This window comes from Carettochelys insculpta, chromosome 12 (genome assembly GCF_033958435.1).
Source record: "Carettochelys insculpta isolate YL-2023 chromosome 12, ASM3395843v1, whole genome shotgun sequence".
Classification (NCBI taxonomy): Eukaryota; Metazoa; Chordata; order Testudines; family Carettochelyidae; genus Carettochelys; species Carettochelys insculpta.
This window is the reverse complement of record NC_134148.1, coordinates 7,095,334-7,122,065: the sequence shown is the minus strand read 5'-3', so window position 1 is coordinate 7,122,065 and position 26,732 is coordinate 7,095,334. Positions and strand designations below refer to the sequence as shown.

Genomic DNA, 26,732 nt, shown 5'->3' with positions numbered 1-26,732 from the left:
AAAAGGGTTTATTGGCCAAGCAAAATTGGAAAACACTGGCCTGATAGGTTGGCGGGGGTCAGATAATTAGGGTGCGTACCATGGTGTACCCAAGTTTTATACAGATGCTTATAGTGTACTAAGTACGTATGTGTTCCTCCTATCTGTATATACAGATATAGGATAAACACACAAGTACATAGGAAATTATACATATTTTTGTACAGTGAGCTTACTCATGTAATTACTGCAGGCCTAAACTCCGTCCAAGTCTATTTTGTTGATACAAAGTCAAGCATTCTCAGTAGATTTCACTGTGCTGCATTAGTACAAGGGCAACAGTACACATGAGAAAAAAGAATGTGTGTGGAAACTGGCATTGCTAATATCTTCAAGATGCATAGTTTGAGATCTGACAGAACGAGCTTTCTTAGTGTGAGAATCTTACTCTTCCCACATTTCCTTTCCTCTAACCTTTTGCCCTTATACCCATACCAGTGCATTAAAATAACTAGTTCCAAGCTGTGTTGGCTGATTTTTTTTGGTCAGTAGAGACGCTTTTCTTTTGGGTCATGAAGCCAGTCATGAATCACCCTTTGACTAGTCATTGCTTTTTCACATTCTAGTCTCGGGTCTCTCATCCAAAGTATTTACCCCTCTTTGGTAAAATGATCTCTATTGACTCATCTTCATGGGTATGTCTATGAGAAATCCCCTTCTGCCTTTTCCAGTTATCATTAAGATTTTCCATTCATAGAATCCAAGTGAGTTGGGCACTTACTCCTGTCACAGAAGTTTTTTTTCTAGAAATCAGAGTTAGAGCTTTATGGGAGAAGAGGTCCCACAGATTCTTAAAGCACTTTAAACTTCTCGGTCTGTGGAGGTATATTTATTTTTAGATTATTTTCTCTTCAGATGTACAACTCATTACTTCATTAACCAATCAGAATTCTGCAGTATTCCAAATTGTGTGATATGAACAAATAAAAACAGGTTTTCAAGTCACCAAAGCAATTTACAAACATTTTATAGAATCCTTGGGCTGGAGAAGACTTCAGGAGGTCATAGAGTCCAACCCCCTGCCCAAGGCAGGATCAACCCCAACTAAATCATCCCAGCCAGGACTTTGTCAAACCTCTAGGGCGGAAGATTCCACCACCTCTCTAGGTAACGCATTCCAGTGCTTTACCTCCAGGTGAATTTTTTTTTTTTTTTTTTTGCTAACACACTCATCCCTCATTAAACAAGTACTTTATTTACAAGTACTTGCTTAAACGAGGGACACATATACTTACCTTTTGTTCACTGGATGAGCGAACTGCTCCCGCTAATATGAGACTTATCCCCTCCCCGTGGCTCCAACCCACCACAGTCTGACCCTCCCCCCACTGGCCCTACAGCACCAATCTGCCGCAGCCTGACCCCCCCGCCAGCCTCACAGACGCCAAACCACAGAAACTTAAACCTGCCCCGCACACCCCAACCACAGCAACTTAAACCCCCCCGCTGGCCCCGCAGACACCAAATGGCTGCAACTTAACCCCCCCACCCCCCGCCCGCACCTGCTCATCCAGACATCAGCAATTTAAAGCCCTCTGCTGTCTCCGCGCACCCGAACCATGGCAATTTAACCCCCCTGCCACCCCTGCTCACCCGAACCGTGACAATTTAACCCCTCCCCGCTGGCCCTGCACACGTGAACCACAGAAACTTAACCCCCCTCCCACTGGCCCCAAGCACCTAAACAGTCACAGCCTTAACCACCCCCCCCCGCTGGCCCCACAGACCCAATCTGCAGTAGCCTGAACCCTCCCATGATCCCAACCAGCCACCAGGTTTTAACCCTCCCTCCCACTCCTGTCCCCAAACTGACCCCAGCCTTTAACCCCCACCCCCAGGTTCACTTACTTTTCAAAAGCAGTGCCACCTGTTGCCACTCCGAGCACTTGGAACCAATCAGAGACTTTTACACATATTTTTAGTAGGAATTTAATGTCTCACTTATGAGTTTTTGCCTACGAGCAAAAAGTTAGGAACCAATTGTGCTCGTGATATGGAAGGACAGAGTGTCCAACACCGCCGTCCTTGAGCAAGCTGGAATCTCAACCATGCACACCCTCCTCAGGCAGTGGTGGCTCCGCTGGCTCGGCCATGTCCACAGGAGGAATGATGGCAGGATCCCAAAAGACATCCTGTATGGCGAGCTAGCCTCTGTCAAAAGACCTCCCGGACGCCCCCAGTTGCGCTACAAAGATGTCTGCAAGAGGGACCTCAGGGTGGTAGACATCAAGCCGGACAGCTGGGAGGAGCTGGCAGATGATCACAGCAGATGGAGGCAGGAACTACCCAAGGGCCTTCAGAAGGGTGAGATGAGGATCAGACAGCTAGCAGAGGAGAAGCAAGGCCACAGAAAGCACAGTAAGGACCTGCCAGACACTGATTACACATGCAACAGATGCAGCAAGGACTGTCACGCTCATGTGGGCCTTCACAGTCACAGTCGACGCTGCAAATGATGATCCCAAATGGAACTACGAAGGGCGCGATACGTAGTCTGCGTAGACTGAAGGATGCTACTACTACTACTAATTGTGCTCGTATAGTGAGGGATGAATGTATCCAACCAATACCTCCTGGTCTGTATTTGAGACCGTTGCTCCATGTTTTCCCATCCATCACTACTGAGAACAGCCTGTCTGTGTCCTCTTTAGAGCCCCGCTTCAGGAAGCTGAAGGCTGCTATCAAGTCACCTGTCATTTTCCCAAATCCCTCAACCTCTCCTCACAGGTCACGTGCTCCAGCCCCCTAACCATTTTCATTGCTCTCCACTGGACTCCTTCCAGTGCATCCACATCATCGCTACACTAGTATGATGCTGAATAGTAACAGAGGGGTAGCCGTATTAGTCTGTGTTTTAAAAAAACACAACAGCAGAAATCTAGCACTTTAAAGTGCTACATTTCTGCTGTTGTGTTTTGTTAGCATGATGCTGGTAAGTTTAGAACTGGACAAACTTTAGAGTCTGTTCATTTCCATTTTTAATGAATTGCTATGCTTATTGCCTTTTGTGTTTGCGTTTCACAAGCGTCGAAATGACTCTTACTGGCATGAATGCTCACAGAAACCGAATCTAAATTTGACTAAAAATGGCTGTGCGTAGATTCCCCTGGGGAACTAACAATATCAGGTGACTTACCTGATTTCTCATAGGTTACAAAGTCCTGTTAGTGATAAAGATTTTGTTTATTTTTGTATAAAACAAAAGGAGGAAACTTTGTGCCTAGTAGAGAATCTGTGTGGTTTCAGGAGAATATTTAAGATCTTTCTTTTTTTCATATTAGAATATGCTATTTAAAAAAAAATGCAAAAAGGGAGACGGTCACGTTACAGTATTTCCCAAACTTAAAACATTCGGGTACCCCTTTTGGGACTGTGGCTTTGTCAGCCTGCCGCCTCTCCGGTGCCATTCCAGTGCGTATCTCCTGATTTTTAGTAATTTATTTTCTGCCATGTACCCCTGAAATCCTTTCACAGTGTGCCTGTGGTACATGTACCACACTTTGGGAGACACGGGCATACTAGAACAGGAGTCAAATTTGGTAAGTAAAGGAAAAATGCGTAAGAAATCAGAAATCCAGTTAGTTTAAAAAATAATTCAGTAAATCATTTGAGTAATAACAGTGACATATTTAATTTAGGATTTCGTTCTGCCCAAGGAGTAGAAAATCTGATTTTTTTTGTCCTTCTAACTCTATCAGTAGCTTCCTGTCTAACCTTGGGCAAATGACTTCCTTTTCCTTTCTCTGTCTTCTTCAGTGTTACTTCCCTCCCTCCCTGATCTCATGGGAATATTTTAGGTGTTGATGTTTGTAACACAATTTAATATCTTGGATGAAAGATTCCATAGAAGCAAAATGTGTTTGAGATTCTGTTTAATACAATATCTAAGTTCTGGTGAATCTTGAAAAGTTTTAACTATTTGGTGAAGGACAAGCACAATAGATTTTTATTCTTCAGTAACAGGTACCACCTCTCTATCCATCTAGGGTTCCCAGGTGTCCAGTTTATAATTGGAACACCTGGTCAAAAGGGACTCCTGGTGGAACCAATCAGCATGGATGACTGGACCATTAAAAATCTGGTTGGGGTGGGACTGAGAGGCTCTCTACATGGCTCTGTATGGCTTCTGGGAAGTGACCGGCTTCTCTCTCCAGCTCCTTCATGGGACAGGAGACCACGGAGTCTGCTGTCGCCCCAAGTGCCAGCTTTGCAGCTGCCACTGGATGTGGTTCTTAGCCAATGGGAACTGTGGAGGTGGCACCTGTAGATGAAGGCAGCACTTCTGCGGAGGAGCCAGAAGGATATGCTGGCCACTTCGCAGGAGCTGCCGGAAGTAAATGGAGCTTAGAGCTCACACCCCAACCCCCTGTCCCAGCCCTAATCCCCCTTCCACTTTCCAAACCCCCCAGCCTTGAGCCCCCTTCCTGCACCCTCAGACTCCTGCCCCAGCGCTGAGCTACTTGCCATACCCAAACTCCCTCCCAGAGCCAGTACCCCCTCCAAACCCTGCCTCCTGCATCCAAAACCCCTCATTTCTGGCCAAACCCTGGAGTCTACATCACAACCAACTGCCCCAGTCCAGTGAAAATGTGTGAGTGAGGGTGGGGGTGAGCGAAGTAACAAAGGGAGTAGGAATGGAGTGAGTGGGGAGTGTGGCCTTGGAGAAGGGGTGGGGCAGGGCAGGAGCACAGTAAGGGATGGGGGCAAGGCAAGGGTTTTCAGTGTTGTGCAGTTAGGATTTTTGCAACCTTATTAATCTGTTGATGGGGCTTTTGAGCTCAGATGTGGTAAAGCAATACCAAATGTTCATTTGTTTATCTGTCTTCACAGGTGGAGAGTTTAATTTCCAAATGTATGGGAGTTTATTTAATATTGGAACTTAGTTTTCTAATTAAAACGAGTCACCTTTTTCTTGCATTTGGGAACTCTTGCTTGCTCAGATCATGGTATTTTTTTATGTATTTGGTATAATTTTGAGTCAGTAAAGTTATGGGTCCAAGGTATTGTGGTGCTTTTTAAAAAAGGGATATATAGGGAGCTCTATTAAGGTAGACTTCTGGATGGATTAGTGTGGTAGGCAGTACTCTGAGACCTGGCTGCACTCCTTTTTAATTATTTTTAGACAAATCTACTCTATTTTAGAAACTTTGTGTCTGTCTGTCCATCTGTGAGTTTGTTGGTTTAAGATCTCTTCTTAAAAGATAAATTTGCTATTTAGATTCCTATTATAATTTAAAGCAAAGTCAGGGTTTGGTTGTGCCAGGACAATGAGAAGTGCCTGGAATCCCATTGTTTGTGATTAAACTGAAAGGGAGGGGTCTGATAGTAGGACAGTCATTCTCCAGAATGACCACAGTGGGGGCAGTAAGTGCAGGGGCATTTATAATGCAGAGTGATGACAGAGGGGCAGGAATCATCCTTAACACACTGGCAGGAAGGCACCCTGGGGAGGTGTTCTGCATGTTGCCAGAAACCATCCAAAGGTAAGTGGCCCCTACTGGACACTGAGGGAGGGGGTGCCTCACCAGCTAGCATACTCACAGCCCAGGAGCAGCCACCCAATGAGCAGCACAGCCCTGTCTGGCATTGGGGAGCAGCTGATGGCTGGGCAGCACAATCCCAGCTGGCCCCGGGGCTCCCTTAAGCTCACCCCAGACACCTCCCAACACTCTGCCTTGACTCCTGTGCCCAGCCACCCCCTGCCCTGAGCTTCCCCAAAGATCTGAGCAACACCAGGTAAATCTTCTAGTTGTCTATAATTGATTTACTGTTTATTTACTTTACATAAATGTATCCAGTGATTTAAGAGTTTCATATGAAATAGGCTTAGCAATCTGTTTTAAAAAGTGTCATTTGGCCTGAAGCTGTATATTACTCCCCCAGAGGAAGCTGCCTGGAATGAAACAAAATACCACAATGCTGCTGTTATGGAAAAATCAGACATCCAATGCAGTTCATGCCATCAGGCTCTCTCACCTCTGCTGCACTGGGCTGGCTAACTGCAGTTAATTCTAGACCAGAATTCGGATCATATAGTGATTTTCATCGTACCCTAGGCACAGCTTATTAAAGCTTCCATTCTTTTGTCTGAGAATGTGATCTTTCCTGATTTTAATTAGAGAACCTTCCTTCGTTCAAACCACAGGCTGCCATTACAACAGTTAATGCTGTGACAAAGACAAACAGAATAAGGAGAAAGGAAGCAGGAAAATATAGCTGAACTCTGTCTCTTGAGGGTCGTTTATTTCCTTTATTCTTCATTTCTCTCCTTTTTCATCCTGGCCATCAATCTAGACAGCTGCTTTCTGACATTCATAGGATTGGCAAATCCAGTTAGTTCCTCCCTCACTTATTCAGTAAGAATGTCAAAGCATTATATAAATGATTGTAAAGTTCTAGAATATTAACTATGAGTCTTTTGGTTAATGTGAAGGATAAATGGCTGGCTAAGTGTTTTCATTTAAATCCAAAAGTACCAGGAATGCTATAGAGCCTTGAAGGCTACAGGATTTTATCCTTTCTGCCCAGAAAGAAATAGAGTCTCAGAGACAGGAGTTGGGAGACAGAGAATAAAAAACACTCATAACCGAAGGTCAGCTCTTTGGAGCTTTGAGAGTGTATACAGCCAGTGTTATGAAATGTACTCTGGAGTACCTAAACACGAATACCACACATTTGTTTGGTACAGTCTGGTGATAATACCGCCAGGGTCAGACCGAAGACAATGTTAACAGCTGTTTGGATTTAAAATTTTAGCTATTATCCTAAATCTGTGGTAATCAACTAGTTCTGAAGCGGTAACCACTATTGTGTCTACTGCAATAGCAAATTGGCCACATTATTTTGAAAATGTATTTATTGTTCAAGCTGGCAAGCCACACTCAGCTGGCCAAATAGCTACATGTTAGTGGTTAGTATTTTGGATGCCATGGCCCTAAATATTTATGAACTATGCCCCTTTCCCATTTAATGTAGCTCCACATATTCAAAATAATTCTCGTCACTATATCCAGCTCTCAGCAGCTAATATTTTCTGTTCTCACCACTTCACTGTTTGTGTTCTAAATTCCCTCTCCCCCGTAATAAAGACCCTTAACTGTCTCCCTGTCTCTTCTTGCGTCCTGTCATCCTGAGCGCCACTTTGTAAAAATTGGATGTTAGTCAGGGTGGCCATATTTCCCTCTGCGAAATACGGAACACCCTGGTGCGGGGCAGGCACAGGGGTGGTGGCTGCAGCTGCCTAGCAAGTGCAGCTCTTTGGCTGCCCCCCATGTAGGGGCAATTTTCCTGCAGAGTGGGAGCTGTAGGGGGAGTTCACTGGCTGTGCTATGCTGCTGGGCTCCGGGAATGCTGCAGGGATGCTCCGTGGCTCCAGCGGTGGCTGTCCTGTGGGTGCATTGCAGTTCCCAGCTGCCCCACATCCCTGGGCACCAGCAATGGGGCTGCCACCCTGCAGGGGACCTCCCTGGCTGCCCCACACTTCAGGGCATCAGGAACAGGGTTGCTGCCCCGTGGGGGACCTTCCCAGCTGCCCCACACCTTGGGGCACTGGCAGTGGGGCTACTGCCCTGCTGTGGGGGCCCTCCTCACCTGCAGAGGGTTGCTGCCCCACACCTTGGGGCACTGGCAAAGGGGCTGCCTCCTTGCAGAAGAGCTCCAAGGCTGTCCTATGCCTTGCGGTGCCAGAAACAGTGGGGCTGGCCCCATGGGAGAGCTCCCCAGCTGTGGGGACTCCTTAGCTGCGGAGACAGCTGCCCCTTGGTGGGGGGATGCACATGGGAGGCTGTCCTGTGGTTGAGGTTGGGCTACCTCCCTGCAGTGGTCTCCCCAGCTGCAGGGGCAGCTGCCGCACAGAGGGGCTGCCCAGTACTGCTGGGGCACCGTGTCCCCCTTAAAATTTAGAGGGAGGGACAAAACACACTACCCCTGCCTTACCTCTGTGGCAGGGATGCTGTCTCCCTCTCCTGCTGCTGCCTGTAGTGGCATGTACTGACTGGCCACATGTGCTGTCTGGCAGGCTCCCGACGTGTATTGCTGCAGCAACACTGACTTGGGGAAAGGGCAGTTTAGCAGGGGGCTGACTATACTGGACAATTAGATTTTTGTAAAAAAACAGGTGGGACGCCTGCCTAAAATACAGGGCTGTCTTGAAGGAAACAGGATGGATGGTCATCCTAACGTTAGTGCCAAAGCGCTAAAGACTAGAGAGCAGTCTCAGAGCTCTTGTTGCTGACGGATCTTGGAACAATGAAAGTACAAATCCATCCTGCTCGATTTTGACTCCAATTTTGTGGCTTCCAGGCATTTTAAATCTGATTGTTGGACAACTAGTCTACATACATCAAATAAATGTCCTTCCAAAATAACTGATTCCGTAAATGAATTCCCCTCGTCTTCCCCCACCCCTTCTGTTCTCAACATATCTGCTCTCCTTCCTCCATGAAACAGCTAGCAGCACCCACCTCATTATGCTCGTTGCCTCACAAAAATCCCCAGTTAAAGAAGCAATGATTTTGGATTATAGTGTAAGCAACACTGCAACAGGGAGTGGAGTAGTTGGACCACCTTTGGAACACAGCAAAGAGTTAAGTGCCTATCAGCTGCCCAAATCTGAGGATATTAGCTGAGGTTGTAGTGTCACAGAATAGGTGCTCAAAACCTTGGACTTTCTGGGGTGGCAAGGTCAGTATCAGTCCTGGGCCCCAGACTTCTGTTTGGTCCACAGTACTGCCAAAGATTTGGGTCCCACAATATGGGTTATGCTTACCCTTGTCAGGGGTCAGGCTTCTGCCTCTTAGCTAGAGGGGCATGGGTAGGAGCCCCCTGGTCTGCCTGGGCTTGAGTAGCCAGTCCTTCTCAGCCACTGGCTGACGTCTGAGGTTATCCAGGGAGGGGTGCCCAAACACCCCTTTTGGGAGCTCCTCACCTCCCCTGCTGTCTCTGGTAATGCAGGTGTTCTCTTTAGAACAGATAAAGAGAGAGTAGATAATCTCCTCACTTTTCTCCGACATCCTCTTCCACTCTCCACTCCCTGCCTGCTGAGGGAAGGCTTTTAGAAAGTCCTATACCAGCCTCAGGTGGGATCAGCTCACCTTAACTGATGCACAGCAGTCCTTCCCCACTGCTCCCATTCTGCTTGTGATAACTTCTGATCAGTCATGGCTGCTTCTGGTTTTTAGAGCTGCCTCTCTATTCCCTGGTAAACTAGCTCTCTGCCCTGACCCTGTCATACCTGGCACAACCGAGACTGTAACAGTTATGCCATTGTGTTAATTTCTAAGACTTTGCACATTTCTACAGTTTTGTCCATTTCTTATCTTTCCTTTGCTCTCCTTGTCCTGGCCACCAATGAAAATTCTTCACTTGGCATACCCCCAAAGGATGGAGACAGTGGAATGGACACCCTATCTCCAGGGTGCCAGAGGTCTTGGTGTGTCAGGAAACTGCAGTTGCCTCCCCTATAGGGCCTGGCGGGGTGTGTGCCAGGGCAGAAGTTCATTGCAAAATTAAAAATGATAGTTTGTGGTCTACATCTCAGTCACACCCTACTGCCGGAGTCCTGTGGCTTAATTTAGTGTCTTAATCTGAACAATCTCAGATAGAAAGAACTCAAGAAGGTACTAATATTTTTTCTGTATTGCTTCCCTAAGCTCAACAGTAATTTGAGTTATTGCTTTGCTATTCCATTATACAATAACTTTTGCCTCAGAATCCAGCATAAATTGCCATATATAGTAAAGGAGATACTAAATATCAGAAATATAACATTTATATGGTCCCTTTTCACCTCTTTTTGTCTTGAGAGACAGTGGTTAACAGCAGTGATGAGGATCTCTAGGCAGTATTTGAGTCTGCAGCTTCTCTCATGGCTTATCAGTCCAATATTGGATAACCGCATGTCAGTCTATTTGCGAATTCTTGAGTCTGAGAGTTTTTCCTTCTAAGATGGAGTTCTTTTGTGTGGCTTGCACATATACTGTCAAAGGATGGTGTGCCCTGTCGTAGCAATTGTCGCCAGGTATTTAGATCTGATGATGTCAATTCCCAGGATTTTGGATCGATGTTGAATTTTTTCATGGTGTTTTTGTATGTGTCGTTGAATCTTAGCTTTGGTCTTCTGCTTGTTCTCAGCCACATGACAATTCACTGAAGAGGATTTCTTTGGGAAGACATTCATCACCCATGCTTCTCACATGACTAAGCCATCGTATTCTTCTGCTGTTGAGGATTGCTGTGAGGCTGGGTATGCCAGACCTTGGCAGGACATCTGCATTTGAAACTTTAACTTTCCAGTTGATCTTCATAATTCTGCAGAGGCAAGGAAGATGGAAGCTGTTCAGTTTTTTCTCCTGGTTCGAGTAGGTGGCCCATGCCTCAGAACTATATAGCAGGATACTCAACACGTGTGCCTGGTAGATTAGTCCCTTTGTTTTCACTGTCAGTTTAGGATTGTTCCATGCTTGTTTCGTAAGTCTGCCAAAAATCCTAGGTGCCTTCCCAATTCTGATGTTCAGTTCTGTGTCCATGGATAGGTTTGTGGTAACAGTAGCTGCAAGGAAACGGAATTGTTGAACCACATCTAATGGCCTGTTATCCACTATGACATTGGGTCACTGAGGTATACCTTGACTGAATACAACAGTTTTTCTTCGTGCTTCTCTCAAGATAAAACAACTTGCAGGCTCTGGACAGAGAATCCATCAGTGACTGTGGTGTGTCTTCATTATGAGGGGTAAGAACTGCACCATCTGTGAAGAGGAGTTCCCTAATGAGGACTTTCTTGACCTTAGTTTTGGCCTTGAGTCTTGCCAGGTTGGCTCAGCAGCAGTACGACGGAAAGGGACCTAGGGGTTATGGTGGACGAAAGGCTGCATATGAGTAAACAGTGTGCCCTTGTAGCCAAGAAGGCTAAAGGCCTACTAGGTTGCATTAGGAGGAGCATTTCAACCAGATCTAGAGAAGTAGTTGTTCCCCTCTATTCAGCACTAGTGAGGCCACATCTGGAATATTGTGTCCAGTTTTGAGCCCCCCAGTATAAAAAGTATGTGGATGTGCTGGAGCAGGTTCAGCGGAAGGCAACAAAAATGATTAAGGGGCTGGAGCGCAAGAACTATGAGGTTAGGCTGAGGGATTTGGGCTTGTTTAGTTTACAGAAGAGAGGATTTAGGGGTGATTTAATAGCAGCCTTCAACTTCCTGAAGGGGAGCTCTAAAGAAGAGGATGAGAAACTGTTCTCACTGGTGTCAGATGGCAGAACAAGGAGTAACGATCTGAAGTTAAAGAGGGAGAGGTGTAGGTTGGATATTAGGAAAAACTACTTCACCAAGAGGGTGGTGAAGCATTGGAATGTGTTGCCTAGAGAGGTGGTGGATTATCCCTCCCTTGGGGTTTTTAGGTCCCAGCTTGACAAGGTCCTGGCTGGGATAACTTCATGGGGGGTGATCCTGCTTGCAGCAGGGGGCTGAACTAGATGACCTCCTAAGGTCCCTTCCAGCCCTATGATTCTATGAGAGCCATCTGATCTTGTGTGTAGGAATACACTGCTGCGTGAGTTTTGAAATGTGCAATTCAGTAGCACTGAGAAAAAGATGCTGATTAGGGCAGGGGCAAGAACGTACCCTTGTTTGACTCTGCTGTTCATTGCAAATGGTTCTGATGTAGATCCATCATATTGCACTGTTGCTTTCATGTTTTTGTGAAAAGATGTTATGAGCTTGAAAAGGGTTGTTGGGCAGACAATCTTGGTTAATACTCTGTATAGTACTAATCTACCAAGTGTGTCAAACTTCTTTGTTAAGTCCAGAAATACTATGAATAATGGCTTTCCTTGTTCTCTACATGTTTTCTGTAGTTGTTGAAGTGAGAAAATTATGTCCATTGTTGATCTGCCAGCCCTGAAGCCACATTGTGTTTCTGGATAGACTCGATATGGAAGTTTTTGCAGGCATTTGAGAATGACACAGGCAAATGTTTTCCCTGTGATGCTCAGTAACGAGATGCCTCTCTAGAGCTGTGTCTACACGTGCACGCTACTTCGAAGTAGCGGCACTAACTTCGAAATAGCGCCCGTCGTGGCTACACGCGTCGGGCGCTATTTCGAAGTTAACTTCGACGTTAGGCGGCGAGACGTCGAAGTCCCTAACCTCATGAGGGGATCGGAATAGCGCCCTACTTCGACATTGAACGTCGAAGTAGGGACCGTGTAGACGATCTGTGTCCCGCAACGTCGAAATTGCCGGGTCCTCCATGGCAGCCATCAGCTGGGGGGTTGAGAGATGCTCTCTCTCCAGCCCCTGCGGGGCTCTATGGTCACCGTGTGCAGCAGCTCTTAGCCCAGGGCTTCTGGCTGCTGCTGCGGCAGCTGGGGATCCATGCTGCAGGCACAGGGTCTGCAACCAGTTGTCGGCTCTGTGTATCTTGTGTTGTTTAGTACAACTGTGCTGGGAGGGGCCCTTTAAGGGAGCGACTTGCTGTTCAGTCCGCCCTGTGACCCTGTCTGCAGCTGTGCCTGGCACCCTTATTTCAATGTGTGCGACTTTGGCGTGTAGACGTTCCCTCGCAGCGCCTATTTCGATGTGGTGCCGCGCAACGTCGAAGTTGAACATCGACGTTGCCAGCCCTGGAGGATATGTAGACGTTATTCTTCGAAATAGCCTATTTCGATGTTGCTACATCGAAATAAGCTATTTCGATGTAGGCTTCACGTGTAGACGTAGCCTAGTTGTTGCAGTCACCCTTGTCACCTTTGTTTTTATAGAAAGTGATGATGTTTGCATCCTTCATGTCATGTGGGACATCTCCTGCTCTCCAACATTTTAGGACTAAATTATAGAGGAGGGGGAAGAGCTCAGCCTTATTTACCTTCAGGAGTTCAGCTGGGATTCTGTCATTTTCATGACGTTTTTCCATTGGAGAGAACATCAATAGCCTGAGAAGGTTCCTCCTCCATAGGCCCTGCTTCTTTCTCAGACATTTCTGGAAAAGTTAGGATGAGGTTGTCAAGTTCAGATTGTATTGTACGCTTGAATAAAGTGTTGTACGCTTGGGAATAAAGGCTTGAGTAGTGTTCTACCCATCTGAACATATGCAGCTTTTTATCTGTGATCACCTGTTCATTTAAATGCTTCAGTGGGGCAACTTTGCTAAAGTTTGGTCCTAGTGCTTTCTTCAATCCATCATGCATAGTTTTCAGGTTGCCCAAATCAGATGCCTTTGGAATATTAGAACATAGGTCGGTCCACTACCTGGATTATCTGTGAAGAACAGATCCTGCATGTCGAAGTTGATCTCTTGTACTTGTGCTTTGAGATGGGTTCTTACGTTATTCAGATGTGCCTTGTGTTTTTCTTCAAGAAGAGGTATACGAATGTTACTGTTTTCATTGAGCCACTCTTTGGTAGAGAATTTACATGTTCCGAAGGCATATTTGGCATATTTGTATATTGCATCTCTCAGCATGGACCATTTTTCATCAACGTTTTGTTGGTCAGGTTTGTGTTCCATTTTGCGAGTGAGATCATTTGCAAAGACAGAACATTTCAGAGCATCTCTGGTATTGATCTTTGGCTTACTGCATTCCTTTGTCATATAGAGTTTCTTTGGGATGATTTTCACTCTGCTGATGATCAAGGAGTGATCAGTGTCGTAATCTGCGCTGTGGTATGTCCATGTAAATTTGATTGTGCTGAGATGTTTCCTGTGTACCAGTACAAGGTCAAGTTGATGCCAGTGACCGGATCTGGGGTGGCACCATGAAACTTTCTGACACACTTTCAAGTTAAAGAAGGTATTACAGATGCAGAGCTGATTCTGAGAGCTGAATTCGAGAAGCCTTTGACCATTTTTGTTCATTTTCCCAATACCGTGATGACTGAGGCAGATCGGCTAGGAGTGATGGTGGTGGCCAGCTCTTGCATTTAAGTCACCGAGGATGTAGAGTTGTTCACCTGTTGGAAAGGAGCTGATAACTCTCTGAAGATTATAATAAACACAGACCTTGTCTTTAGTGCACAGTGCCAATGTGGGTGCATAAACACTGATGATGTTGACATATCCTGACTCAGTGCACAGCTTCAAGTATAATGCATTCCAGTTCTACTGTGGGCGTATTGATAGATTTCAGCAGATTGTTCCAAACAGCAAATCCAACCCTGTAGAGGCAGTGTTCCTCTGAACTCATGCCCTTTCAGAAGAAAGCATAGTACGCTTCTTTCACTGATCCAGCATCTGCCAGCCTGGTTTACTGGAGAGCAGCGATGTCGACATTCAGTTTATGTAGCTGTTGATCTATGGCTGCTGTTTTGTGTATTGAGTCCGCATTTGTAAGGTCATGGGCAGATTCAAGTCCCAGACACACAGTCTGCACATTCCAGCTACCGAGTCAGAGGCAAGTTGATTTATTATTTCGTTTTACATCTCCTTTTTGATTTTTGGCCTATCCTCATGCACCCAATGAGGAAGGCAGATGTGGTGGGTCAGCACCTTTTTGACTGGGGGCTGCGCAGCTTGAGGCAGACGGTAGCTGACCAGTGGAGCATGATGACTTCTCCCACCGACGAAAGTGACCCGTGGCAGCTTCCTCTTCACCAGGTTGAGGAAGGCTTATAACCCATAACGAGCACTTCCTGTGTAGTTTCCAGGCTATCAGCAGGGATGGAGTGTCCTCTCTGTTTGGCACTGTCTTACATGCTGCATTGCCTGGGCTAGTGTTTGGAGCAAGCACGTTGCCCAAGCGGCACTGTCCCCCTCTCAGTTGCCCCAGTTGAATCCAAAGGAAAGACAGCAGTCAGCATGTTTGGAACTGAGGTGACTGCAAGGAGATGCTGGAAAGCAGGTTTGATGAATCCTCCCTGCTAACCACCTTAGGGTCTCCTCTCTGGATTTTCTGTCTGGGTTTACTCCCATAGCATCTGGATCTCCCGAACCTACCCACAAGGCAGTGAGGAATCTTCTGACAGGAGAACACCAGCTGTATGTATCCTGTGGTTGTGCTGCTTCTCCGTGCCTCATAGCTCTTGAGGACATCCTGTCCTCATCACAGTGCCCCAAAACCAACAATCTTCCCCATGTGACACATAGAATAATTCTCTCTATTAGAATTGGGCAGGGGAAACAGACATGGGTCATTTATATGGTTCCTAATGATTCTGGCATTCCCAGGGTCTCCCTGTGTGAATCGGAGGGCAATAGGCCAGGACTAACCCTGGTGCTTGCCCCTGGCCGGCAGATGGAGGGGCGGGGGAGATGGTGAGGTGCCCCGCGTGCAAGCACTGGACACTTGTTCTCCTGTGGGGTTCCTGGTTGGCGACCTGTCGCTGGGCTCTGATTTCAGACTCCGGGTGCTCGTCATCTGTGGTCAGAGCAATCTCATGTTTCTCTGGTGCTTCCCAGCCCCCAGACTCCAGCGGGGCTCTGCGGAGTCACAGGGATCACTGGAGCCATTTGGGGTGACCTTGCACAGCAGATGGCCCTGGGCTCGCTCCTGCATGATTTTTGTCTTAATAAAGATCATAGCTTCTCTTTTGCTAGAAGAAAACTGCAGCTTTCTCTGTCCTCAGGCTCTGGAGGCTGCCATTTGTTAAAGGCATCCAGCTGTTGCCTTTAGGAACCCCAAATATGTGAAAAGAAAGAATCTCTGTCCCGGAGAGCACCCTTCGTATTTTTCCACTTGCCTGTGTTGTCTGGTGGGCATGGGGGAGTGGAGCTGCATGGTTCCCAGCGCATCTGCAAGTGGTAGATAGGAGGGGGCCTCTCCTGTGAGGTTTGCTGAAAAATAAGGGTGCTTCGTCGTGCAAATATGCAGCCGCGGACCAGCAGAGGCAACTTTACCAGGGTGTGAAGGGGCACTGGTCAGCATCCGTTGTCCCAACTAAAAAAATCACAAGTGTCTGATGAAATACAACCTATGGAAGTAAAACAGCATAATTCACAGCAGAGATGAAGCCGCTGTTGCTCTTCTGATTTTTTTTCCAGCAGATACAGGATTTTGCATTTTTAACGATGTCAGTGGAGATAAAAAAATGTGTAATGTGAGAGTGAATTAGATATAACTGTAGCTGAAATGTTTCAAATGAGGAGCCATTCTCTGGGTTGGGAGCTGCTGTAGGAGAAAAGTCTGGGTATGGAGAGGAAATGGTGATGAAAGATAATATCTGAGAGTGGGGTCGTGGAAGAAGATCTAGAGGACCCATTTGGGATTTATGGCAGAACCCCCAGATGGTCTGTTTGTGATATAGTCTGCAACAGCAAATGCAAAGCTGTGGCTATTGCAGCAATATCAAAGTTGCTGGTTGGGGTTGAGCTTTTTTTTTTTTTTTTAGATGGCGCACACAGTTTAAAACTTGCAAAATAGCCCAATAAGAAGGGAAAGTATTTTTGTCTGCATTCATATTAAAAATGCAATGTCTTGGCTGTTTCCTGTGCTAACATTGCTTGTAATATTAATTCTGGAAGTGCGGTAGTGTTTTGGGGGGAGGGTGTTGGGAAACGCTTGTATGTAAAAGCTGCTGTTGTTGTCTAAGTGGGTATTTAACTTCTCCAAGGATTTAAAAACAAAATTTCAAATGAGTTGACATGCATCCTCAGTTACATTTTTGTGTGCATTTCTATTGCATTGCTTTGTTCAGATGCACATTAATGTTTAGACATAGACGCCCTGTCCACGCTGCAAGTACAACAGCAGTTTTGTAACTTTTTCCTTCCACTCCCTCATCTATCCCAATTTACAACAAACATTGTTTTAAATTGTGTCTAAACTGTAGCATTTCTGCATCATAGATGACACTGCTTGTGCAGCCACATCTACTATATCACTTAACTTTGTAACAGAGCATTCTTGGAAAATCCAAGTTATCTATCTCATGGCCTTCACAGCAGATGGAATGCAAGGACATATGTAAACAGTGTAGTGGCATCGATATATAATGGCAATTTGTCTTGAAATCTGTATCTACATGGAGAACTGCAGGGTGCAGCATTGGGCATGTAGGCATGCTAGAGAATGGGAGGGATTATCTGCTCTACAATAAATAGGTATGCTGAGTTATTCAGAGGAAGATGACCAAGTGCTTAACAACATAGAATGATGGTAAGGGTGAATCACTATTAGCTGCTGCATTTGCTAACAAAGTATTGACCATACAGAATATGGTGACAAAGTTATGTTTAGAGCTGACTATTCCACTAGCTGGCTACAACCTTGGTCAAAATTTGTAGTTTGGTCCCCTAGAATGTAGGGTGCCTTTGGTGGCTCTGTTCTGCCCAGGGTAACAAAAGCACAGGCCACTTCAATTAGCTGTGAGGGTGGTAGCATTCAACCCTCAGTGTCTGGCTGACCAGATGCGGAAAATTCTGACTGACTGGCTTCTGATTAACTAGTGGCCAATCCAGGTCAAACACACACAGAGATGTTTAGAAGAGCAGCTTACTTTGGAAGAAAGGTAATAAAATGTGGGCGCAATGTTGGCAAGGCTTTGTGACTACAGCAGCAAAGTTTCACACAACAGACAGCTCTTTCATAAATTTTTGCAGCCCAGCAGAGATTTCCAGTATCCAGTTGGGCTAAAGGGATGGCCTGCAATTCTACTTGGTAAGCAAGCAACCGAGAGGTCTTTCTGCTTCCTATCTTGTTGATGCTCCTAAACATCTGGGAAGAACAAGTGGCAACTCCATCAGCAACGAACAGAGAGCATAGTGGCAGGGACAGAAGGTGAGAGCCCCATTACTGGCCTCTGCACCCATCATCCTTCTCTATGGATGGGTGGCCACAGACATTGTCCAGAGCATATATGTCCCAGCCATAGCTGGCAGGTTTTGTAACTCCAAGTCCTATGCTCACATTGTTCACAAAAGTCTATCATGTTACCCTGAGTGATTGGCCATCATTTTAAAAACATGCAAACTTACCCATAAAATAATATGCCTAAAGGTTCACACATAGACAGTATAGTGGTTAGTAGCAATGAGTGAAATTTGGGTAGATGGAGGATTGTTGCATCAGGAATTGCCAAGAATTTACTTCTCCTGCGAAAGAAAACGACCTTACATTTATTCTTTTATGTTGTCAGGTGCAAAGGGGACATTCCCATCTCTAGCCTCCCTCCCCTTATTATTCTCATATACTGTTCTTTTTCTCTCTCGTTTTGCTCCGTGCCCTGATAATATGCCAAGGAGATCCTATAATAGGTTGTGCATCTAATAAGAGAAACCTCTATACTACCTGTAGAATTCTTCTGTCCAGGGAATCCTAGAAATTGATGGAAGAGATACCATGGCGTCTCTTGCATGTAGTAGGGATATTTTGAAAAATTTCTCACTATTGCTTATCCTGTCTGAGTTTCAACAGTTCTGGTGAGGTTGAGATCCCTATCATTGCCATGCAGGTGGGTTTTTTAAGCATCATGTCATTTACTCTAGTCCAGAGCATCTCTAATCAATACTTTACTTAAATGGCAGCAGTACCCCTCCAGTGGGGCTTTGAACACTGCTAATTCAGGTGGAGGTAAACCAGGGTTGGCCATTGTGGGATTTGTTTTTTTAAATGTCTCTCAGGTAGTCAAGGATCTGAAGAAGTGAAGCGGAGTTTAATTTGGCTCTTGTGGAGCTAACTGCCATAATGTCCTTTATATTGTTTTTGCAACCAAAACATAGGTTATAAAAATCCAGAGAGTTGAGAGAGTTGTTTTAAATCAGTGCTTGGACGTCAGACACAGTGGTGTCGCTTTAATCCTGTAAATGCTTTGGTCAGAATTCATACTTGCATGGCTGTACGAGTACTGGCACAGGATGGATAGGGCTGTTACTAGTCTATTGGCTGCCCTTCTTTTCCCCTTCTTGATTACTACTACTGCTCTTCAGACTGAAGGCTGATAAGGAAGTCCAAACAGCCTCCCCTTTGTTAGTTTGTCTCCCCATTGTTCCATTGGATAAAATAACTTTAACCTCCCAAAATATTATTTTTTTACATTTTTGAATTGAGTCTTGTCACTCTGCCACTCTAAGGCCGACTGACCATAACATGGGGGCTGAGGGCTGGAATGCTTTCAGACACAGAAACCACAACTGAAGGACTAATAGCAGGAAATGGCTTGGAAGCCCCAGTTCTGGCAAACCACCCTGGACCTGCCATCATATGCAGATTCTTATCTATGTCCAGCCACCGTGTTGGGAACTGCATTTTTTTCTTGTCTATTGGAACAGTGCAGAAGCTGTTGCGTATTACTAGTATTTGAACTTTTTCTTTCTTCAAGGCCTATCTGTACACTGACAGAAGGAATTAGTATCAAAACCATCTGGGTTAAATAAAACAAACTTTAAAGAAGAAAGAAGTATGTGTTCCCTCAGCTTCCTGTGTTCGTGGTCAGCTTGTATGTTAAGTTTGATGTCTGGCTGCTTCCCTACAGTTTGAAAGCAAGTTGAGGCTCTGATGCTGCTGGCTTGCTCCAGATGTAATGAGGAGCTCAGTGAGAAGGGTCATGCTGGGCATGATGGACAGAAAAACACTTTGTGATGGTTTGTTCACCACCATATTCTCTCAAGGTATGTGTGGATTACTGAGTGCCATCTGACTGATGAGGCTGGGATTCTGAAGAGGCCCTTGACCTCTGAGAAAGCTCTTGGAGAGAAGCCTGCAAAACACAGTATTTTCTGTCCTTTGACGAAGATGTACAAACAACTGATTCATGAATTTAATTTAAAAATATTAATGTGCAAGGTTTGCTCCAATTTTCTAAGCATGCCTTTCTATTAGATATATTCAGGGCTTATCTGAGAGGAGATGGACAGCAGCGAAGGAGGTTGCAAGTTTAATAGCTGTATGTGACACAAAGCAAAGCATCTTCATTATAATCTATTAACTCGCTCCATTCAGAGTCACTGAGCTGCCCTGAGGCCCAGAGATTTAAAAGGGCCCAGGGTTCCTGGCAGCCATGTCATGCTGTAGGGCTGGCTAGGGGAAGTCCCAGGCCTGCCCCTTCTTCCTGAGGCCCCGCCCTTTTTGGGGGGCCAGGAACCATCTCCTCCCAGGCTCATAGTGTTGGGCAAGGCTTACATTTACTACAGTGCTTAACCAACTTTCCAGTAAAATCAAAGATGAATTCAGTTTCCAAGCTAATTATTTCTTGCACTAGCTCTCAGTGTTTCTTTTAAGAATCCCAGCCATGATTTGGATGGATCCTCTCGTCAGGTGAAAGGACAACTCCGCCCCTCTGTTCATTTCATTCAGGATTGAATTGCTTCACTCTGCTTCTTAAACATATTGTACACAGCTCCTATTTCAGGGCCTTTGAGACCTTTATCGCAATCTCTTTTTTTATATTTTTCTCACTTGAGGATGGTGTTTGATAAAGAATTCCCATAATAGAAGGAATCAGTACTGGACCTCTGCCTTCCTCATTGAGACCCTTTCTCTTATATTAATAAGAGGCACTTGTTTTTTTCCCATTAACAGGTCAAAGTTATATTAACCAGGAATCAAAACTTAAATTTTTTGTTAAATTCCAGAGAAACGAGTCCCTCACTCCAACCCTTTATTGAAATCATTAGAAAGGACAGAGTCAAGATAGAAGAAAATAAAATGGATTTCCGGAAGTAGGCAAGGAAGTGGAAAGAAGGGTTTATACCTTTACATTCCTCCCATCACCTTCAACCCTTACATATGCATACATTTTTACACAACAGATTTTTGTATGGAAATTTTGAAAGCATAATTCATTCCTGGTGGTGATTGATTTGGGGTTTCACCTGGAACTTCCACTGATCTGCTGATCAGAGAATTAACTGACTACTTACTTGACGAAATCAGGGGATTAAAAGGCACCACAAGGATGATCTAGTCTAACCGTCAGCCAAGATGCAGCATCAGTATTATGTGCAACAAACGGTTACCTTAGCATTCAAAATAATCTGACTTCTCCCCACAGATTGTAACTATTCCTTCAAGCACCTGTTTGGTAGTAAATCCTGCATTTTGCTGCCCCTCTTTTTAAAATAATATTGCCTTATCAAGTCAGTTACTGTAGATCTGGTAATTTTTATGATGTTTTCTTGTTGTGCTCAACCATTGAGATACTCTTTCAAAAAAATGCGCAGTAGCTGAAGTGTTTACATTCGACACTAGGTCTGAATTTCATGCTTTGATGTGGGGTTTCTGAAGGTTTATCTTCATTGTGGAGTTAGCCCACTGGTCAGCACCCAGATCTGTGTCTGTGTGTGGGCGGCCGCATTGCAAAACCTTGCCTAAGTTGCTGTGTCCTCATTAGTGCTGTACTCCACCATAGGTCCTAGGACTTTCTGGGGCCATATTTCTTGGCTCTTTGTATTGGAATAAGCTGACTTGCTTTATTATTTTTTCTCACTGAATTGTTGGAGAACTTGCATGTTGTGGGTATGGTGAGAGAATTGTGTGTAGGCCTGTTAGTATACTATCAGATTTAAACTTATGACTTCACTGAAAAGTAGATGGGTTAATCCTCCAAGAAAAACAGCACCAGGGCTATAATCTACACTCGCGACCAGGGCACCCAACAGAGGAGCAGAGGGGAGCTGGATTATTATGAAAGCACCACATGCAGTTTTTGTCTCTGGATGGGTGGGTGTTAGGGCAAAACCAGAGTAAGAGCCCTCATAATTCTGCAGTAAATACATACTCCAAAGGTAGAAATGGAATTTTTTCCTTTCCATCCGGGTAAGGTTTTTTTTGATAATTGTAGTGATTCCTTTTTCAGTGATGTGTATATATATGTTTTCCTAGGGATGGGTGAGAAATAAGTTTGTATTCATGGAGTTACTCCTTCAGGTCTCCCAGCTGATGTGTGAGGACACAAAAGGAGCCACTTCCGTCCTGGTAACCTGGGATCTTTCAATGAGAATTACAACATGCTGCAAGTGCTTTCCCATTTTGCTCGTATTGTCATGGGGCACCTTCACATATTGTATTATGACTTGAAAACAGAAACAGTAGCCACATATGAGGAGCAGGGCAACAAATGTATGCCTAACAATACATTAAGAAAGCATGGGTATCAAGAGAGAAAACGAAAACAAACGAAGTTAAACTGAAGGAGGATTTAGATAGGTAGGCTGAATGTTTTTTCCCCTGCACTAAAATGCTAAAAATAGTAGAAAATTAGAGAACAAAACTAAGGTTTGAATGGTCTTCAGGAGGTCATCTACTCCAGCACCCTATTCAAAACAGGATCAACCCAAACTAAATCATTCCACCCAGGTCTTTTGTCAAGACCCCCCTTAAAAATCTTTAAGGATGGGGATTTCACCACCTTCCTTGTATTTCCTAATATCCAGCCTAGATCTCCCCCACTGCAACTTGAGACCGTCGCTGCTTGTTCTGTCATCTGCCCACTGACAATAGCTTAGCTCTATCTTCTTTGGAATTCCCCTTCAGGTAGTTGAAGGCTGCTGTCAAATCCATCACTCTTCTCTTCTGAGAAAAAAAAAAAGAATTTTTGCTTGTAAGTCATGTTCCCCAGCCCCCAAATCATTTTGTTGCCCTCTGATGGATTCTGTCCAGTTTGGCCACATTCATTCTGTAGTGAGGTGACCCAAACTGGACATAATACTCCAGATGTGGTCTTACCAGTGCCAAATAGAGGGGAATAATCACTTTCCTAGATCTGTTGGCAATGCTCCTACTAATACAGCCCAATGTGACTTTTAGCCTTCTTGGCAACAAGAACACAGTGCTGACTCATATCCAGCTTCTTGTCTACTGTAATCCCCAGGTCCTTTTCTGCACAACTGTTGCCTAGCTAGTCGACTCCCAGCCAGAAGCAGTCCACAGGATTCTTTGTTTAAAGTGTGGCACTCTGCACTTGTCTTTGTTGAACCTTATCACCTTCTTTTGGTCCAATTCTCCAATTTCTCTACGTTACTCAGGCTCTTATCCCGACTATCCAGCATAGCTACCTTTCTCACCAGTTTAGTGTCATCCACAAACTTGCTGAGGGTGCAAACCAGCCCATCATCCAGCTCATTAATGAAAACATTGAACAAAATTGACCCCAAGGCTGACCTCAATGGTACTCCACCTGATACCAGCTGCCAACTAGACATTGAGCCATTGATCACTACTTGGTCAACCAGATGATCCAGTCAGCCTTCTTTCCACCTTGTAGTCCATTCATCCAGGCTATAATTTTAACTTGGTGGCAAGAATACTATGAGAGATTATATCAAAATCTTTGCTAAAGTCAAAGTATGTCATGTCCACTGCTTTCTCCTTATCCACAGAGACATTTGTCTCCTCATATAAGGCAATTAGGTTGGTCAGGCATGACTTGCCCTTGGTGAATCCATACTGACTATTCCTGATCATGTTCCCCTCCTCGAAGTGCTTCAAAATGGATTCACTGAGGACCTGCTACATGATTTTTCCCAGGGACTAAGGTGAGGCTGATCAGTCTATAGTTTCCCAAATCCTATTTTTTCCTCCATTTGAAGATGAACATGATGTTTGATTTTTTTTTCCCAGTCTTCTAAGACCTTCCCTGTTTGGCAAGAGTTTTCAAAGATAATGGCCAGTGGCTCCACAGTCACGTCAGCCAACTCTCTCAGCACCCTGGAATTCATTTGATCCGGCCCCATGGACTTGTGCATGTCCAGTTTTTTTCTAAATAGTCCTTAACCTGTTCTTTCACTAGAGAGCTGCTTACCTCTCCTCATATTGTGCTGCCAAGTGCTGTGGTCTGGGAGCAGACTTTGTGAAGACAGAGGCAAAAAAGCATTGAGTACTCAAAGCTTTTTCCCCATCATCTATCAGTGGGTTATCTTCCCCATTGAGTAAGGGTCCCAGACATTCCCTGACTTCTTCTGATTATATATACCTGATTAACGGGACCAACGTGAGATAACCCAGTAATATAAATTGATTGGTTCACGTCACAGAATCAGATATTTAGGACTAAATAATTAAAAAGTTTAACCAGGGTGCAGGATTAATATGAGGCTTATGTGTATTGCTTTTAAGAGGTGGTAATTAAGTAAGACTTATAAAGACAGATCTTTAAATGGGCACAACACTAATGAGAATTCATACATTTTTTTTCTTCACAGAGATATGGAGAACCTTATGGCTGGCTCATCCCTACCCCCACTGTTTGCAGATGATGATGGCTCAAAGGAGAGCAGCGATATTGCCACAACTGGGTAAGCAACTTCTGTTTTACATGCAGCTCACAGATATTATCTCTTTGCAGACTTTCCGGAGACAACATTCCTGATTTTACACTTTGGCTACTGGACTAATTGAGCACCATTAATTTTCTCTTTCACGTATACTCTTCTGGTTCTTGTAAAATCTTGCTTTCCAAGGACAGGCTTCTAGAGCAGGTCTGCAGATACATTGATTGTTTTCTTTATTGTGTTCCACTGGCACCACTGACTATAGAATTTCTGTTTTAAGTGTGGATATGCTTTAAAAGGTTTATTTTCCATTCTTGAGACCTGTAAGGAGCAAATTTAGACCTTGCTGAAGCTGATGCAACTCTATGTAATTAAACAAAGAGGTTCCTGAACATGGCCCCACATCTCTGGGCTTCAGGATTTGCTAACACCAAGTGAGGTGGATGTAGGCCATGAGGTTAGGTGTGATTAAGAAAATGATCTTTGATCACCTCTCATTGAAAGTTCATGCACCACACTTGAAATTTTTCCTACATAGTTTTAAAAGCATCTCTGTATATGTTAGTAGATTTGAAGGCTGTGATGACTAATGTGGGTTAAAAACTGAAAATATCACCATGGGGCACGCACAAGCACTCTTTTTCCCTCCACCCTCACCCCCACCTTCTCAGTTTGCATGGTGTGTAACAAACCAGGTTTGTTTTCTTTTTTTGAACTGCTGGCTCTGTGATCTCAACCTGAGATCTCAAAGTCAACCCTGTCTTTTTTCTGGGTTGTGTATCATTACCAGTAAACTTGGCCCAACCAATGTATATTTCAGAATGAAGTGTTGTAGAGGTATACAAATTTCTGCATGTGAAAATAAAAATTCTGCAGGCAGCATTTGCTTGACATGACTGATGTTGGACAAACCGGAATAAGAATTGCTCACTTTGCTTTACCATACCTATGTTAGCTCTACATTATTTACATGACAAAAAGTAGTACAAAAAATTGTCCCTTGACTAAGCAACTGTGGCCTTGAATATATAGAGGGGGCAGATCTCAAAATTGTTCAGATATATGAATTGTTCCATTAAGAACAATTGTTAGATGATCAACAAATTGTTGCCCTAAAATAGTAAATCTCCAAGATCCATGCAGAACTTCAAAGAGCTGCATAGATCATGTGACTCCATATAGCTGCACTGTTGACCTTCCTCCCACGAGCAGCCTGCAGGGGGCTGCCATTGACTGCAGTGCCACCTTCAGCATTGGTTGACTGAAAAATAGGAGCCCATTCAGGGGCCTAATGGGAGCTAATGTTGCATGAGTCTGCTTTAGATGTCTTAGGTGTGCCAACAGGCAACAATACTGCAAAGAGTTCCATCACAAATCTCCTGGAATCCCAACGGCAAGAACACTTATACAGGACTATGGGAAAGGCATAGAATGTGAAATCACTTGGCAGCAAATGAAGTTGAAGAGACTCTGTACTGCTTCTGTCATTCTGCTTGTGCGCCCCAGAGCACAGCTGCAGGATTCATGTTTCCTTCCTGCTGCTTTCAACCTCCCTTTATGTGACTGAATGCTTGCTTATTATTTGAAGCAGATATTGCTTGGTTTTGTTTGTCTGACTTGTGTAAGCACAAGTTCTTCCAAAAGTTAGTTTCTTAGGATGTTTTGTCTCCATCAGGACCTAGAAGGGCTTTATCTAAATCCCTGGTAACTGCTACAGACAGTGGCCTGGAAATCCCATGGCCAGATGGTACATACAGCTGTCTGAATTGCTGTTTTTGTAATGTCTCACCTTTTGCCTGGCTGCAAAATTACGTAAGATTTGCACCATCACTTCACATTCAGAGGACTAGAGGGGAAGTAGATTAGTGTGATAATGCCTTCGCTTTCTCATGCAACAATTTGATTTTCCAGATTAGCCCATTCAGAGGGGCCATATGGTGTAGGAGCGTCACAGGCTGTGAACAACCCAGAACTTGTGGAGGACATGTCACAAGTTCAATCAGTGCAAAATGAATCTTCTAATACAGCTGAAAGCAGCGAGCAGAGGCTTGAGGAAGAGGTGAGCTGAGGCACTATTGTTGACACAAATGATTGTCTGATTAACTGGGTCCGTCACCATATGCCTTCAAGTATTTTCTAGTAGGATTACCAGTTTTCATCCATCCACCATATGTAGAAGGCCTGTTTTTGATTTCTTTACATTCTATAGTTATTTTTCCTTTGTTGTGCCACCACTTTCCTAGTGAGACAGATGTAGACAGAGTAACCATTTCAGGATTGACATCTGTGACACTCCCTAGTTTAGCAAACAGAAATCACTATTTCAGTGATGTGCCTACCTTCCTCCTCCCCTTTCTCTGGGGAAATAGTAAGATCTGAAGGGTTGAGTAGGGAACTGAGACCAAGATTTGAGTTCTGTTCACAGCTCTTTCCTGATTTACTTTGTGACCTTGGACAAGTTACAACTTCTCTGTGCTTCCATTTTTATATCTGTAAAATGGGGATAATTGTACTTGTCCATCTTTATACATTTTTGCATCCTCTTATATGATAGTGGT

At 44.6% G+C, this 26,732-nt stretch overlaps 1 protein-coding gene across 4 annotated transcripts in view; it reads left to right on the top strand.

Moving 5' to 3' along the window:
• The window catches only part of HMG20A (high mobility group 20A), a 95,249-nt gene that overhangs the window by 30,467 nt on the left and 38,050 nt on the right, over positions 1–26,732 (top strand). For 2 of the 4 annotated variants that reach the window (XM_075006749.1, XM_075006750.1), the window contains exons 1-3: positions 17,604–17,746; positions 24,106–24,198; positions 26,086–26,233. In XM_075006749.1, coding sequence (XP_074862850.1) covers positions 17,670–17,746; positions 24,106–24,198; positions 26,086–26,233 — 318 coding nt within the window. In that variant the 5' untranslated portion in view covers positions 17,604–17,669. Of the gene's footprint in view, positions 1–17,603; positions 17,747–24,105; positions 24,199–26,085; positions 26,234–26,732 lie in introns of those variants that run through there. The other 2 variants (XM_075006751.1, XM_075006752.1) reach the window with 1 other exon arrangement.